Genomic DNA, 18,175 nt, shown 5'->3' with positions numbered 1-18,175 from the left:
ATTGCAGAGCATTGGGGAGTAATTTGAGAAAAGAACCAACATCTGTCCAACAATCAAACACTTAGGGTGCATGAAAGTAATGGATCGTTACTTTCCCCAGTTAAAATGCAGTAACAAGTATTACTTACATGGATTCAGCACTACCATTCCTTCAAAACAGAATTCAGACTATGTACCTGAACTCGGTCTCTACTGCGCCTAAAACACAGGTCTAAGAAACCAACAGTGTGTAAGACAAATCTGGTGCTCTCACATTGTCATACAGTGATATCAGTATAAACAAGATTTGTTATATGCTTCCATCAATAAGTACTAATCGTTGGGAAATATAACTCAAAACGTAACACAGATCCATTCTCGCAACGAGATTTCACTACAATTCCCATCAAAGGTGGAACGGATTGTTATTGTAAACGCAGATAAACATTATCACGCCCTCGGTCTAAATCGATTCAACAACAGCAATCAGAGTGGAGAATAATTGATCCCCAAACGTTGTAACTTTTACCAACTGGAAATATAAAATACAATTACAGTTAAAGCACCTTGGGTGGCGCTCTCACAAGCTGCTTCTACCAAAATTTGAGAAATTCTCATCTGGAAAGATCGCAGTTTGCATTGAAAGCTAAAGAATCGTTTAATCAAGCTTGGTTGGAAACTTGGAATGGCTGACGATGAGACATTGTTGTGATTTGGAATGCCAAAGTTGGAGCGGATCATGATCGACTTCGTCGGGAATTAGGGCTTTTTCAAAATTTGGCGGATCATTCATTCATCGCTGAGAGAGTCGGAGACAACTAAACTAACAAAACTCGATTATTTCGTAAGGACTCGGCCCAAATTAGCTCCTTTTGGGCTTTAAAATGACGTTTTCGGCCCAAGATTTAGTGCGAACTAATAATCCATCGTTTTTAGTGTATTTCTTGGTAAGAAATCAGTTTCTACTTTCTAGTCAAATTGTTAGGAGAGCTTCAAATTGTCTTGGAGGTGTTGCTTGGATTCTTATCCCACACTCATATTTAGAATTTTTTATTGGTTTGTTTGGCATGATTGAGAAATCAATTGAATAATAGCTTAGTTGTGAATTTCTCTGGAGTCAAATCATATGGATTTAAAAGGTTTTGAATTTGATTATTACAAGAAGAAATACTCTTCTGATCACGTGCTGAGATTCGATCCAACATACCCGTTGTCAAGTGAGAAATTTTTGTGCACACAAGCTTGACGGCCAAAGTTTATGCCCATATCAGATGGTTAAATGATAAACTTGTATGATGTAGTTCTCGATTAAAAAAAAAAAAACTTTGAATGAATGATACTGTCTATTCTACTAACTGAGCTTAGCTTAGAGTTTACTCGTCTAATTTTTATAGATTTGTTTGGTATGCATGATTTACTGTCTATTGTGCGAGCTGAGCTTATGAGTTTTCTCAATGCAACCTCGCTCAACTAGTTTCTATGGGTTGCTTGGCATGCATGATTTACTGTCTATTGTGCGAGCTTATGAAATTTACACTTAATCAATTTTCATAAATAAAAGTTAATATTGAAAATTACCGTGACATCTAGCATGTCTATACTAGCACTTTATATAGACTGGAAGAAGAAAAAAAATACAAAAAAAAAAGGTAGAAAAATATTTTTAAATGGTATGTATGAGAAAAAGAAGAACCAATGTATTTACAAATCGAAGAGTATGCAAGTAAGCTGTCATGGCATCTTGAGGAGCCCACTCCAGCGAAGAAGCAAGAAACGGAATTATGAATGCAAGATGCCTCAAAAAGTGAAACCTTTTTTAAGACGGATTTTCACTATATAGCTTGAATTGAATATGTAATTGATGCTCGATGACAATGAGAATACATAAGGGTTGAAAGTATTTGGATGGAAATCAATCTATGTAGGTAGGTAAACAATTTTCGTACATAAGATTACTAGCAGAGTCGGAGATAAACATAATATACGTATATCGTACTCTACATAATATATGAACAAATTCTTTTTAAGAAATGATACTAAAAACAATATCCATGTAGGAAGATAAATAAACAATTCTCGTTCGTAAAACGTTCAGACATATATACAAATTTGATCCCTACATAATAATATATATATATATATATGTGTATATGTATATATGATTCCAAGAAACGACAATAAAATTTGAAAAGATGAGTTGCTAAGGACGAAGTTCATTTGCACTTTCACGAACACAAGCCGACAAATAAAACAAGAAAAGAAAGAAAGATCCCAAAGTCAACTGATGATGTTTTTGACTTAATTTCTTACAAAGCTCACATGTGTTGTTTCACGGACATTCTTTCTTAACTTTAACCCAACATTCTCATCGTCACCGCAAATTCCTCGGTGTGCACGTCAAGTTGAGACCCACATCACAATTAATCTTCATATCAATATACTGTCCTCTCTCTCTCTCTCTCTCTCTCTCTCTCTCTCTCTATATATATATATATATATATATATATATATATATATATATATATATATGATGAGGCAGTGGAGGGTGAGAATTGACCAAAGCAAGCATGACGAAAGCTGAATGGAGGGGCAAAATATTCAAAACGATTGGAGAAGGAACATTGATTACATTTATCACATCTTCCATAGGATTCCAGCTCGTAGTATTCATAATAGAGAGGTGGAGGTGGAGGTGGAGGTGGAGCCCAAGAGGTTGGCTAGTTGGGTCTATATCTATACGTCCTCAATAAGCAAAATCATTCATTTGATTCCAAACACGGTGACTTTTTGGTTGCTCTAGAATATGCAAAACCATAATCATTACACCCAGAGAATGCTTTGGCATCCCCTTCTGTTTTCTTTTCCTTTTCAAACGAAATAGGGACCCTTGCAATAGTAAGTTTGCACAATCCTTCTACAGCTCAGTCCATGCTTACATATATATAAATTTTCTATTTCATATTGCAGCTCTCTCTATATACTATATATTTGGAAATATTTTCCTTTTAATGAGAACTTATCCAAGAGGAGATAATTCATCCTGAAATTTTTATATGGAAAATTTATGATTAGCGGTACGTCTCAATACATATAGAACTATCCAACAGGAAAAAAATCAAATCAGGGTGATGTCCTCGATCAAGCCTTGTTTGAGATATGAAGCTCTCTGATTTTGGGGTTTGTTTTGATATCAAATCAAAGAGAGAAATAATGAAGCTAGGGTTTCTTTGTGCTACAAATAGTCCTCCATATAAAGAAGAAGAAGATGATCTGATAAAAGAAGAAGAAGAATAAGATGATGATGATGATGATACGGCTACTTAATCCTTGATTAATGCGTCCAAACAAATTCCACTTTTCTATACATGCATGCCATAATCTTCTTTTTACTGCCATAGAATATACCTCATCATATATAATTCATGTGATGATTGAATTATATTCCTGTCGTTGTGTTTGTAATCTCTTGAAAGTTGAAAGTAGAATCTTATACCAAAAAAGAAAAAGAAAACTTCTTGAAAGGGTAAATGGTTTATACAATTTTAATTGTATATATATACATGCGTTAACTTTTGTGTCCATTACAAAAAGAAAATAAAAGAAAAGTTACCCTCTATAATTGCACCCAATGTACCTAGCTAGTGTAGTGTGACAATACGTCCATTCAACTGAAAAGAAGAAGGCTGTTTGCCTGTTTGCTTATGCTACACATTGCCTTTAATTTCTTTTTTCTATGAAATGAGTGAAGCACATCAAGATCATGTGCCTCATAATTGGCCTTTGTGGACCATCTTGGTCTTGGGTAGGGCTTTATATATAAGAGTTGAAGCACTAGAAGAATAATGAAAAAGTTATTACATTTCAAGTATCAAAACTTTATTAAGAGTCAAACTTAAAGACTTAAAAGTTACTAGATTATCTTAATTATCTCTTGCCCTAATAGGATCTTTTCTGGGTGACTTGGAATTGCTTCAAACGCCGCAATTCGTAAAACTTTCTTTTTATTTAGTAGATCAATTTTGTTATGGATGGTAGATTAAAGCTCCCAATCTTGCATGTTAAGTGGGTCTTAATTCTTTAATTAAGATGGTATGAAAAAATGATTAAAGAATGTAATCCATGGAGCTTTGAAATTAGTAATTAGATTCCAATGCTTCCACACTATGAGCTTTTATTATGATATGCATGGAACCTGACAAACTAAATCTCTGCATGAGAGATATGTAGGCGTAAGCCCAGATAATCACAATTACAGTGAAATACAATGATAAACAAATGAACACGTAATTAGCAGAGAAAATTAATGATTGATTTGAGTCTTTTGAAGGCCACGGATTTGGCATTTTCAAAACTCTGAATCTCGCAGATTCTCTTGCTAATATGTTTAGACATGTGTGTATATATATATAGCTCGAAATCCTATTTAAAGAGATGCATATAGAGAAGGAGAGAGGTGGATGTGGATACTTTGGAGGTGATTAACAGCTAGATTTTGTTACTTATCCAATGACCATGACCCACGCGCGTTAGTCAAAATCACTAAAAAAAGTAAACAAAGTTTATACTACTCTCTACATATACCTAGGAAATGGTCAACACCAACAGTATTCACAGAAGAACTATGACTTAACACTCATTTCACATGGTTTTATGTGATCCATTAATTGTTTATATATTCATATCTTTCTTGGTCCTATAGGGATCAAGATCAACCCATTATAAGGGTCAAGTTCAATCCAGTTCAAAATACAAACGGGTTAGACCTAAACACTAAATCCACAGAGACAAGGTCAACAAAACCCATCAAGTTTAAAGACCAAAAACATGAAGTCCAAAAGGACATGGTCAAACAGACAATACAAAACCGATACATTTAACAGGCCGATCAAACGGCTGAAGGATGAAGCCGAAGATAAGGCAATTCCACATCGGCAGTTAAATGTCTGAAACTGCTTTAAACCTCGTCAACTGCTGCAAACCTCCTCAACTGCAACGAATTGACATAATTGTCCAAGACAAGTATAAAAAAGAGATAGTCAGTAACGGAGAAGGGAGGAGGACACACTTTGAACTTTATTTCTCCTTTTATATTTTCTCTGTATCAACGATATCAATAAAATGATACATTGTAATTCTGTACCGTGGACCTAGGCTCAAAGCCAAACCACGTAAATCTCTTTGTCTTGCATTCTATTCTCTCAAATTACACACAATACATTTTCGGTTGTTGAATTATTGCATCAACAATTCCCTTCCGAGAAAAAATTAGTTTACAAAATAGGCAACCTAGGTAGGTAGGTAGCTAATTAAGTTAGATTTTTGTATATTTCTAAATTGGTTAAAGATGAATCCTTCAAACCAAGGACCCAGTTTGATCTTTCACGTTGACATCTTATGACTTACCAAGGTCTTTGACTGTTTTGGGAGAGTGGGTGTATATCCAAATACCTAGGACTAAATTATTTTTATTTTTAGGCAATAGGGCAAGAGAAAACCAAATAGACTTTTAATGTTTTCAAAAGAAAACTATTTGGTGGGTGGGGTTCATTATATAATTGTGTCTCCATGTGAAAGAGAGAATAAATGGCCATCAAGGGCCGGGCTACCAAAGAAAGATAAGTAGCACGCAAATCTTTGGCTTATTACCACTCATTCTATTCAACACACCATCATCATCATCATGTCTTCCTCTTCCTCTACCTTCTTCCTCTCGTCAACATCATTAGTCCCTCACTTTCTTCTTCACCACTACTTTTACTATCTATCAACCCCATCAAAATCACCCTCCAAGTCCAAGAGTAGATCAGCAAGGAAAAAGAAGAGAGACGTAGAAGTTTTGTTCTTCCAGTTATCAATATGAAGATGAAGATGAAGATGAAGATGAAGATGAAGAAACCCTATCTTCCACCATGAAAAGGGTTTCTTTTTCTTTTCTTTTTGAAACTTTCCTCTCTCTTCTCTTTGTCGGGGAATCGAAGCATCACGGTCCGATTTGTTTCCTATTCGTAGATCGATCGATCAAGCATATATATCTACGATCTACATATAAGTTTGAAATAGGTTTTGTTCTTATGGATTAATTTTCTTTGATTTGCTACTTTTGTTATGTGGGTATGTGTGTTTTTTGCCATAATTAAGCTAGAGAAATATGACTCTCTCTCTCTTTCTCTCCCTCTCTCTCTCTCTATATCGTCTTTCTATCTTGAAATAAATGTTGAGAGAGATACATGGCTTTTCTTTGTTTGTTTGCCAGTGATACCATTTTGGTGCAAGTTGTTTAATGTAGCAAATGAGAGACCCTGGTGATCTGAATTTCCACTTGTATATATGTATGTATGCTCAATAAATGCTCTTCTTGAGAACATGAGCAGTTGAATAATCATGTTATTTATATATATATATAGATTAGTCCCACTATCATGTCATGTGTGAATATATACGCGTGCGTATATTTCTATTTTGAATATCAATAGCTCGATTTCTATTTCAATGCAAGTACCAGATCTATAATCATGGATTGCTTGTACATCTCTGGAATTAGGGTTTGATTTTTTGGATTGCGATTTAGAAGATATATGTATATATGTGTGTGCGTGTGTGTGTGTAATCTCGCGATCTTACATAAATATTTCTATCTATAGATATCTATATATAGAAGTATGTTAATCGAATTTGTTAACAGGAAAAAAAGAGAGTTATATGTATGATGAGTTTGAATGCTTCACTACTGGTGTACGTGTGAGTACTGAGTATATATATATTTAGTCCTACTAATTTACAGTTTAAGGAGAGAATCAATTTAGATGATCAAAGTTGATTAATAGTACGTGGTTCTTTCTGCGAATATATACACACACACACACATAGCAGTCATATATTATTAACTAAATGTGCATACATGTAGTGACTGTTTTAGTTTATAATTGTTGGACCTTGTTGAGCCTCTAGCTAACTCAAGTGTTGGATACTTATATATGATAACCAAGAATTATGTGTGTATGTGTGTGTGTGTATATATATATATATATATGTTCTCATCTTTGGGTGTTCTTCTACATTAATAATTAGTGACTTGTAGCCTTACATGCATATAGATTAGTGCCTTTTTGATAGCTCATCTATTCTTCTCCACAAAAAAAGAGGTTTGGTAGCATGAGTTTTTGGATGTTGTGAAGATTCCATAATTTTTTACCACAAATAATTACACTGTCCTTTGTGGGAGCTGGGGGTATTACTGTGAAGCTTATTGCATGTAAAACATATATATATATAGCTGGGTATATTGATGTGGTATTTTTTTTTAATCTTAATATATATTCTCTCTCTTAATGTTTGTCTATATCTATCATATGATGAAAATATTGGTAATTTACAGATCTTTCAATACTTATTTTGATGAAGAATTGTGGCTAGAGGCTTATTTAGATGGAACAATTAGTTCCTCCTCATCTTTGCAATTACTACTTTGTTGAGAAAATTTTGACTGAAAGCGTCGTCTTTATATCTCTTCCTCAGTGTTACTGGATCTGTGGCCCCTGCATGCTTAACTTTTTGAATTCAAAGAATATATATATAAAAATATATATTTATATATATTCCGACAGACTAGATGTCAAATGGGCCGCAATAGGCTGTAAATCTGGCTGCAACTTTCTGGATCTTCAGTGATTTCTCCACAGGGGTCATAACCCTTCTCCTCATGAGTTGGGGTTGTAGATATTTGCGGATTTATTTGTGCATATATATATATATATATATATATGCTACTGAATCATACAAACTTAATTGTAAATGGGTTTTGCACGCAATTCTTGTTAATTTGATAAGAAAGGGTTGAATTTGATGGATTGGGATGTATTTGGTGAGTAATGTTATGTTAGTAGGCCGGTCTAATACTAAAGAAATTAAGGTGTGATGTTATACCTTAATTTTGTGAAATTATTCGCTTGAACACCTACTATTTTCAACCCATAGACTTATTTGAGGAGCCCAAATATGAAGCTCTTACGGTCCTAGCTAGGTGTCGTGGTCTGCTTCTTATAATATCATGATTTTTCAGATTTTGTATGAGATATATACAAGTATTTTTATTCTCTTGTATGTTGAAGAATATAAATACCACATCGGTTGGCTAAGTCTCAACCTAGTGGTATATAAGGATAAGTTCATCCCTTACACAACAAGGTCTTTTTCCTGAGCCCAGTGTATTAGCTTCGACCTGTAGTAACTGGGTTTGTTTGGGTTGCCTCCTATAATAATTGGGCTAGCTCATGCTTTTTTTTTAATAGTATTCTTCAATTATAAATTGCAATCTGCCTCTATATGTGAACTCTTGATACATTTAAATTTGACGTGTACTTTTTTTTTCCTCTAAAAGTAGTTCTTGTAATATTAAGAGTGTTTGTTATGCTAATATTTGAGAGCTTAATCGACCACTAGCACAAATGAAACCTTGTTATTAACTAGTACAAGAATTTTAAAATGGGATTGATGGTGTTGGCCATTTTAATGGCATATGTTACACTTTTTTTTTTGTAAGTACAAAAGATGTTACCATTAGAAGTTTGCCCTTTATACATTCAATATGGGCGTAAATTTGTATCGTTAGGCTAGCGTGTACAGAAGTTTCCCACTTAATAATAGACTAAGTTAGGTCAAAACTTAGCGCATGACCATAAAATCGAACTCAGAACCTTCTGATTCCACTTGGTTTGACTCATAGAGATTCACAACTAAGTTATCACCCAAGCGATTAAAAAAAATTACACCCTAAACCCTAAAAAATAAATGTATATTAGTAATAGTACAATAACATTGCCACTCTGATTCTCTGATGTACTCATTCCCATATTTCTTTTAATCACAAATCTCTATTTCCTATTTACACTTAACAACTAAACGTGCCTTTAGAATATTACAAGTGTCTCCACTCTCCACAACGCAATTGGAAATGCCTAGGCCTACTACTGGCCCTTATAGACATAGGCCCAAGCCTGAACGGAATCCAACTAATATAGGGGATGCAGATTGGGAAGGATGTCAAGAAACAAAAAGAAGCACATCCGGATCATGTATATTTTTGGGTGTTAATTGCATCTCATGGACATCCAAGAATCAACCTATCATCTCTATATCAAGCTACGAAGCAGAATTTAGCTTCGTGGCAGGAACCACAACGGAACTTACTTGGATCACATTTCTTCGTTACGACAATATTGGAATCAAATTGAAGCAACTTCTAGAATTATTTTGTGACAACTTAAGTGCTCTACACATGTCAATGAACCCAATATTTCATGCTCGCACAAAACACATCAAAAAGTAACAGTCGGATCGTTAATCACAAAGTTTGTCCTTCAACACATCTTAGCCGATTTTTGGATGTCCTTCAACACATATTAGTCAATATATCTTAATGTTGTTCTTTGGTTTCTTGGATTGTTCTCCTATTTGGAACATATATGCCATGGTTCCTTACTTCGACAGATTAAAAGTATCAATATATATTTTATTTAGTACTTGTGCCAAAGATATATGGTCTTGGTCTCAACCCATATATGCTTCCGTTGATTAATGATAATATAAATATATATAAAAAAAAAAACCCATATATGCCTTCCAATAAAGTAATGGATTTTTGTAGTTTTAATCTAAATTAAATGATAAATTATTATTTCAAACATCTTGTTGTTGCGTGAGTCAATCTTGGCATCCTCATGTTAGGCTTTTGAATGACAATTATGATTTGTTTTGGATTAACTGGATGAGTATTGGAGATTTGGGGTGGCTGATATGGTGGGACAGTCCATGAAATATAAATGAATTGAAGGTCAATCAATCAAACCCACCTACGTACCCACCACATCATCCCAACTTCTTTCTCATTTGATTCCACATGTCTGGGTGCCCAAACATAGAATACCCAACTATATATGCTAGCTTGCTGACAGCATGCTTAACTGGATTTGATCTCTCAAACATTAAATAGTTAAGTAGTCTCAGTTATCACAATAAACCCTTGTCAAAACAACGGGTTCTGGGTTCAACTCTCATGTCAAATAAATTTTGTCGGAGTCACTCGCATAATTCAGAGAACCTGTAAATACTTAGTACGTTTGAGATGGGAGAATCACGTACCTAGGATTTATATTGACTTATTCAACATGTGTACTATGTGAACGTGATCTGATCCTGAAAGATTTACCCATTATACACCCAAAAAAGAAATCAACGACACATTCCCACCCATCAAAAAGTTATGAAAATTAAAAGTGTAAGTTATTTGAATACACCAGAAAAAGGAGTGGGAATATTGATTGAACATGAACAGCTATTGGTGGAAGAAGTGTAAGCCAATAAAACATGATCTAGGATGAGACAAATGGAATAATAAACACAATCTATAATAGTTATAATCACCAACATGTTCTCAAAGCTACAAAAAAAAAAGTGTGGGGTCCAACTTACAACAACTGTCCAACACAAATGCTTTTGATTATAATTCATACAATATAATTAATATTTAAATTATGACTTTGATTCACCTGAAAAACATATGCTTTTGGGGTATAAAAAAAATGTTAGGTTTTTGTCTGCTCTAAGAAGATATGATCAGATCTCATACAAGACCCTTATTAGTATATATGCTTACATCATTACCCACTTAATCTTAATAAATAAATATTTCGTTGTTTAATTAATTAGCTTAACAACTACTCCTCTTCCTTTTAATACTATTCTAATACCTTTTCCAAAACATATATATATCTATGGTCAAGATAGCTACATATTAAAATCATTGTTTGTATATATATATATATATATATATATAAGGTGTTTTGGGTGGAGAGGATAATTACAAAGAAGCTTCTTCAAGTGCTGAATAATCACATTTTCTACAAATTTCATATTTTTTATATACATTATTGGAGACTATAGTGGATTGGACTTGTCACCCACACAGCTACATAAAATGTTTTTATAATATATATATATATATATATATATATATATATAAAACTGTCATATGTTATATATGTGTTTGGTAGAGGACAATGCATGAATCATCCATTAATTAGGACATTGGGAGATAATAATTAATGTTAAGATAATAATTAGTGTTAGATATGCTTTTAACGTACAGTGGGAGATTTGTCAGAGACCCTTAATTCCTTCCAGGAGATTGCATCTCCAACTTTGTTTGACTTTTGTTAATCAATCAATCAATTAATTAAAGTTAATATTATACTAATTAACCTTTATCCTCTCTTTAAGCATGGAATATATATGATTTTAATGTCCAAGTGGGTGCATTTTTTTTTATATAAAAAGGCACACGAAATCTACTTTGATTGAGAAAGTTTGAGGTATATCTACTATAAAATGTGAAAAAAAATCAACAAAAATGGCATGAGATGGCCTTCCAATCTCTGACTTTTCTAAATTAATTTTCTATTGCCTTTATGCTATATATTAATTCTAGATTAAATTATTAAAAATTAATCCTGTTTTGAGATGCAATGCACCCATATCATGAATTCACTATAAAATGGTAGTACCATCTCTCACAATACTTGTAAACCTACATCCCCAAAAAGCTTCAAATTAAATTTAAGTGCCATAGTGATGAACAAAGATGTCGATTACTCGAGTACTGTTGTTGATCAAAAGAGGCTGAAACTATTTGGGTTTGAGCTCAATTACCCAACTAATAACCCTAGTGAAGGAGATCATGAAAGTGTGAATTCATCAACAAGTATTTCTCCTTCCCCTACAAGAGAATACAACAACAACAACAGCAACAAGAAGGCTTCCAAGGACGACGTCGTAGCGGTTGTCGACGACAAGAAGTTCGAGTGCCAGTATTGTTTCAAGGAGTTTGCAAACTCACAAGCATTAGGGGGTCACCAGAATGCACACAAGAAGGAAAGAATGAAGAAGAAGAGGTTGGAGCTTCAAGCAAGGAAGGCTAGCATCAACTATAATTATCTTCAGCCTTCTAATAATAATAATATTATTATTAATCAAGGGTTTGGATACCATGGATCCGGTACTACTCCATGGTACTATGATCCCTCTTGTTATAATAGTGCTAATTCATCTGATCTGCTTACATTCCATGAGGATCAGTCTCCTCAGATTAGTTTCAACCAGTTTGACCATGATTTTCGTGTCAATGGGTCAAAACGACGCGCACAGAGGCGAGAAGCGGGCATGCTTACGCTAATGAGGGCTGATGAGAGATTGGAGGATCAGAAGATAATCAGACGGCCTGTGATTGTGAAGGCTGCTTCATCAAAGCAATCTTGTAAATATTTGGATCTTCAATTAGGTCTTAGCTTGGAGTCAAAGTTTAGTTAGAAATTAAACAATTCTTCTCAATTAAGAAATGGAAAGGGAAAAGAATATTATTATTGATTACTTAAAGATATATTTTGGTGATTACAATACATATATATTATGATCTTACTAATTTCCCACGTATAGAAGAGAAAATCAACAAGGAGAGCATTGATTTAGGAAACTGATCCAAGTTCGATTCTAAAAAAAAAATCCATGTAAAAGAGAAGTTCGGATTAAATAGAGATTAATTTTTTTTTATTATCCCAAATTTCTTTGTGAGAGTAGCACATAAATTCAACTCAAACAATTCGAAGAGATATTATTCAAGCTTGTCCTAAGATTCGTACAATTTTTGTCCTTAAAAAGGTTATCTTGATTGAGAGATTGAATTTTTATTTATAAATTATATCGGTGATTTACACTATATTGGTGTGAATACAGGTATTAACACAATTAACAACTTCCGACATTGGCTTGCATGTTTGCCAACTCTGAATTGCTTTCTTTGAGAACAACACATCAATTAATTAATTTCGATCATGTGCAGGTATTACCCTTTTTTGTTTTTGTTGCTTGGTTTTCACGTCATTGTATGTGTATAGATTTCGCAGATGAATGTGGAAAAGAATAAACATATTGATCACGTAATTAAATAAGTTTTTTTTGAGAGGGGAATGTGAAGATATTACGCACTCATGGAGACATGAAGCCACTATTCTCGGATATATATGTATATAGTCAGGCTATCATTCGACCAATTACGTAAAAGATGAGGCCAATGTTGACCCAGTCAAAGTAATGTAATGAGCAAATTTTTAGCCAAAACTCTTCGTCTCCCTAACAATTTTTTTATAACAGTATTAAGTTATCTAATTACATTAAATTGTATTATTACGTTAGCTAATTACATTGATTTTTATTATTACGTTGTTTAATTACATATTATAGCTTATTATGGCTGAATTTATTAAATATACGTAACGCTATCGAATTTTAATTTTGAACCCAACAATAGAAAGATTTTTTTTTTTCATAAAAGAAGGTTCTTTAAGTGTTCACTAAATATTCCTTCATAAAAAATAGAGATATTGAGCAAGGCAAGTATGTCGTGTGTTGGTTTTGAAAACATAGATTCACATTGTAAGACTTTAAGTGCATATAGAAAAATTCTTGTATAAATTAAAGTTTTATGGATTTTAAATTTATGTCCGCACGGTGCAAGTAATCTTTCTTTTACGTATTTGCATGAGTGGCAATCAAGCGGTACCTAACGACTATGAAATATGGATAGTACATATAATGGTTCTGCACACGGTTGTGGACGTTGATGTTAGGTTTGGCTGAAGTGAATCAAAAGCTCATTCTCTTGTTTGGTTGTGTTTTAATGGATTGGGCCTTATTCACCCCTTTAAGTTTAAGGCTTTAAGAACCTACACCTTTTAGCTTTTTAAAGAATCATTGTAGACCGTTCGATTAACATCTAATAAATACAATTTTTTTTTCCCATTCATTTTAACTCCAAATAATTGTAATAAATGCGTAGGCAAACTATTTTTGTCTTAGCTATCTAACATTTTCCCAACAAGAAAGTTTTTAATTATAAACAAATGAATTATATTTACTTTAACATAGAACGATACCATGCATGTTTATCTTTTGAATATCCGATATGGTAAGTTGGACCAAAGTTCATTGCGTTGTCATAAGGGTATTACTCCTAGTACGTAGGAATTGAATTCAAGACCTTCCGAGTGTATACGGTTTGATCTCAGAGAGATTCACCACTAAATTATCACTCAGGTTGTTAAAAATACATATATATATTACATAAAAAAAAAACATTCTTCATCAAATTATATTTGGTGAAACAAATGGAGCGCCAATTGCTAGAAAAACTTCAAGATTTATTTGTAGGAAACGTGACAAATATTTCAATGTAATGGAGACCAGGTACAAGAGGTGTTAAAAAAAAAAACATAATAAGAGGTTACTTTTAACGTTCATCTATAGGACAAGTTTATTACTGGTAGTTAGATTAAGGTATCACAATAAGTTTTTTTTTTAGACAACACATACACATGCACAAGGCTCCCACAGTGAACAAAATCGGTGACAAACAAAATATACGTAGACGTTATTCCCACATAATATATGACAACACTGTTTCATATATAACTTACAAAATATAGAACATTTTATGGAAGTGTCGGTGGTTCAAAGCACTATCTATTATTATAATCTAATACACACTTGATTAAGGAAGAGGGAAGTTTATCATATCATTCTCGGTGCAGTCAATGTAACCATGTGCGCAAGGTATAGCAACACCATTCGGCTCGAAGCATATTACGACCTCAAAGAGTTGCAAGACTTTATGTGCGTCCTCGTTACAGCGAATTTGAACTCTCTTTCTCCCAGCCCTGCTAATATTACCAGCGATGTAGGATGCAAGATATCCTTCTCTATTGCGAGGAGTAATTCTTGCTGTTTAATGTGAGAAAATACATGTAAAGATTAAGAATGCCACTTACTATCAAATTCTTTCACCTTAATCGATTATGGATGTGTTGTTATTTTAAGGTAAAACAAGAACACAGATAAACCATGTATGATTGAGTAGTTTAAGAAAAATCAAGAAAAAAAATTCTAGGATATCTATAGTTGAAGTAAAAAATCTCAACCCTACTCACATCCATGATAATGTTTGTTTTGAGTTTATAATTGTCGTTAATACCTCGAGCCCTCACGGCTTTGTTCCTCCCTAGACCATCACACTTAATGGTACTTGATAGGACTGTTCAAAAAACCCACCAAAACTGAAACCGAAATGATTGGTCGATTTTTTATAATACAAAGTTACACATTTTTTCACTAAAAATCAAATCGAACCGACAAAAAAACCGACAATTTATTTGGTTATTTTCATTTCAAAAAACCTCAAAAAACCCATCGAAACAGACCGCGAACACCCCTAGTACTTGGACCGATGAGAAGAAACCTCATAAATGTGAGAGGGGGCTAGTTTATATAATAAACCCATATCACTAGGCTTGGCCAAGCGATGTGGGACATATGAATTTGTAACAGTCTATGTTTCTGTAAGAATTTTAAAATTCCTTTTTGCAGATTATTATCACTTTATATATACTTACCATCGTCGAGTATCTGAAGAAGATTGACCCTCCTTATAAAATCTAAGGCAATGTTGAAATGGTATAAAGGATGATCAGGATAGTCAAAACACTTGCCGTGTCTCCAAAATTGTCTTCGCCAAAGTGCTAGATTCATTCTCACCCAATTGTCGTACACAACATCCAGCCAATACATATTCATTTCATCTAGTATCGATCGTAGGTAATCGAGCTGTTGACACGGACAATAACATAAAGATAATTGTCAGCTATCTATAATTAGATCGAGTTGAAGATGCATAAAAGGAAAGAGACAAAAACTAAAACTGATATATATATATGTATATGTATGTACTTACATCAATATCATCTTCATTCATGGGTGTGATATCAGTGCATCCACTATCTTCATCATAGGGAGGAACAATAGTATTAGGAAAATACATTGGAAAGAGACCATGGATTGTGAAATTTACTACAATTGGTCCTTGACAAGAAAAATGGCCAGTATTACAATATGATGTTGGCCATTTGACAGCGATCTTGAAGAACTGATATCGTCTGTGCATTCGTGCTTTTGTATCAAGCACTAGTGATATGACAATGATTGCAAGAAGGCAAATAATGGTCTTACCAATTGACAATCTTCTTGCCATTTCTCGACAAACGAAGAGCTCGATCTCAGCTGAAATGTTCAATGCGTGTGTTGTACATATACATATGTGTATATATATATTTTTGGATAGAATATTTTCTAATGAAATGACAAATATGAAAATACAATCCTAGAAGAGTAAACAATAACAGTATCATCTATTACAAATACATACAAAAAGATGAATTTACATTCTCATATGTAATATTAACCGGAGACAGAGATGAGTGGTGAACACTTAACCTTTTTTCATTTTAATCAAACAACTACTAGCTCCGATAAAAAGCTTTCTTAAATTTATAGCCGTTTCCGACTGTATCTCCATTCCAATGGCCGTGCCGGTCATCGTTGGCCGTGTTCTGCCACTAGAAGAGAAGCCCCCTGATCCTTCCAAATCATATGCTTCTCTAATGAAAGACCCTCTCCTCTCCCAGCCCAAACCTATCTCCTTTCAATCCAAACCTTCCTTGAAATTTCTCGGCGAACCAGCCGTTGAATTTACTGACGAGGAACTTGAATCTCTTTCCTTACCTTTCAACCGCACCCTCATTGGTAAGTTTGCTCACCAGCGACCGCCGATTGAGTGGTTAAGAAAACAATTCCTAACCCTTAACCTCAAAGCTGATTGCAAATTGGGGGTCTTGGATCGTAAGCACATATTGATTCAACTGAACAATGACGAGGATTTTCATCGAATGTGGGCAAAAGATAGCTGGTACATTGGGCGCCAGATGATGAAAACCTCGAAGTGGACTTACAACTTCAAACCTGACAAGGAATCATCCATTGTGCCTGTCTGGGTAACTCTTCCAGGTTTGCCCCCCTTATTCTTCAATGATTCTTCATTATTTTATATTGTGAAAGGCCTCGGTGATCCTCTAAGGATCGATGCAGCCACTGCCTCTCTCTCTCGCCCTAACATGGCTAAGATCAGTGTAGCCATGGACTTACTAGGTGATTTTCCAGAAAGAATTAGGATCAAATTAGGGAACAAAGGTGAGGACTATTGGCAAGCAGTAGAATATGAAAACATCCCAAAATACTGCTCCAAATGCTTTTCGGTTGGTCATATTGAGTCTAACTGTGGTCCAAAAAAACTTAGTCTTCCCCAACCCAAGAACAACAATAGTGCTGTTGTTAATCCCCCCACTTTAGAGACCAAAAAACCTTCCACTGAATGGAAGGTTGTAGGGGTCAAAAAGCAAGGGGATAAGCCCAATCTTCCAGCTTCTGTAACACAGGCTCCTCTAAAAGAAATCTTTAAAAAAATTCAGAACGCTCTAGATGTCCCTGAATGCTCTAATGCCAACCAAAATCAGCCTGACATTTTTAATGACAGTGAGCCTGACAGCCCTCCTAGAATAAATAATAGATTCTCAATTCTAAATGATCTAGATCAAGTTGTTGATCTTGTAGATAACGACCCAACTATCTCAAAAAATGCGGATGTTGTCCATGGGCCCAAAGATATAAATCAAGCTGAATTTTCTGATCAGACCCATTCTGATCAAAACCTTGAAATCTTGGACACTCAAACTGAGCAAATTAAGGGAGCTGAGAATATTGCTTTGATTGAATCTTACAGTCGTCAATTCACATCCACTAGTCAATCCTTAAGAAGAACTTCTTCAGCTAATGACCTTAATCAGATGACATACAATGATTTAGCTTCTCTTAATGGTTCTCAAACCCCCCATTGCATGATTCCTCTTAGAATCTGTGATGATTCTTCTATAGCTGTCCATAGGAGTCAAGTTATTCAGGATAAACTTAATAATGCAGAGTGTTTTTCAGACATGTCTAAACAATTTTATAAACATTATAGTAAGTCTGAAAAAAAGAAAACTAGAAAAGGGATAGATTTGGCTGTAGTTCTTTTTGAAGAGCCTACTACTCAAGGAAAAGTAGCTAACTCTCATAACAAAAAGAAATCTCCCCCAAAACAGAACCATAAAAAGAATGGCTCTTCAAAAAAATCTCAAACCAGAGAGCTTAAGCAAGCTCAAAAAACCACTTTTAATGATGATGTTTAATTGCTTAATTTGGAACATTAGGGGAGTTGGCAACT

At 34.1% G+C, this 18,175-nt stretch overlaps 2 protein-coding genes across 2 annotated transcripts; one reads left to right on the top strand and one right to left on the bottom strand.

The window, feature by feature from the left end:
- The first annotated feature begins 11,548 nt into the window (after positions 1–11,548).
- LOC119991827 (zinc finger protein 5-like) lies at positions 11,549–12,447 on the top strand. Its single transcript, XM_038838312.1, has one exon. It carries the CDS (start codon positions 11,605–11,607, stop codon positions 12,337–12,339), a length of 735 nt encoding a protein of 244 aa, XP_038694240.1. The 5' UTR covers positions 11,549–11,604; the 3' UTR covers positions 12,340–12,447.
- Positions 12,448–14,575: 2,128 nt separating this feature from the next.
- LOC119991373 (ribonuclease S-2-like) lies at positions 14,576–16,108 on the bottom strand. Its single transcript, XM_038837737.1, has 4 exons — positions 15,812–16,108; positions 15,474–15,684; positions 15,056–15,115; positions 14,576–14,805 (listed from the first exon to the last, which is right to left on the bottom strand). Exons 1-4 carry the CDS (start codon positions 16,106–16,108, stop codon positions 14,576–14,578), a joined length of 798 nt encoding a protein of 265 aa, XP_038693665.1.
- Between the last annotated feature and the right edge of the window lie 2,067 nt (positions 16,109–18,175).

This window comes from Tripterygium wilfordii, chromosome 22 (genome assembly GCF_013401445.1).
Source record: "Tripterygium wilfordii isolate XIE 37 chromosome 22, ASM1340144v1, whole genome shotgun sequence".
NCBI lineage: Eukaryota > Viridiplantae > Streptophyta > Magnoliopsida > Celastrales > Celastraceae > Tripterygium > Tripterygium wilfordii.
Note: the sequence above shows the minus strand (reverse complement) of the source record. Positions and strands in the feature narration are given on the sequence as shown.

Bases quoted from the DNA above. Each gene is read 5' to 3' on its own strand.
- LOC119991827 (XM_038838312.1), top strand. From the start codon at position 11,605: ATGAACAAAGATGTCGATTACTCGAGTACTGTTGTTGATCAAAAGAGG.
- LOC119991373 (XM_038837737.1), bottom strand. From the start codon at position 16,108: ATGGCAAGAAGATTGTCAATTGGTAAGACCATTATTTGCCTTCTTGCA. The intron at 15,685-15,811 runs GTAAGTACATAC...CCGTGTCAACAG, and splicing joins TGAATGAAGATGATATTGAT to CTCGATTACCTACGATCGAT. The intron at 14,806-15,055 runs GTATTAACGACA...CACATTAAACAG, and splicing joins CAAAGCCGTGAGGGCTCGAG to CAAGAATTACTCCTCGCAAT.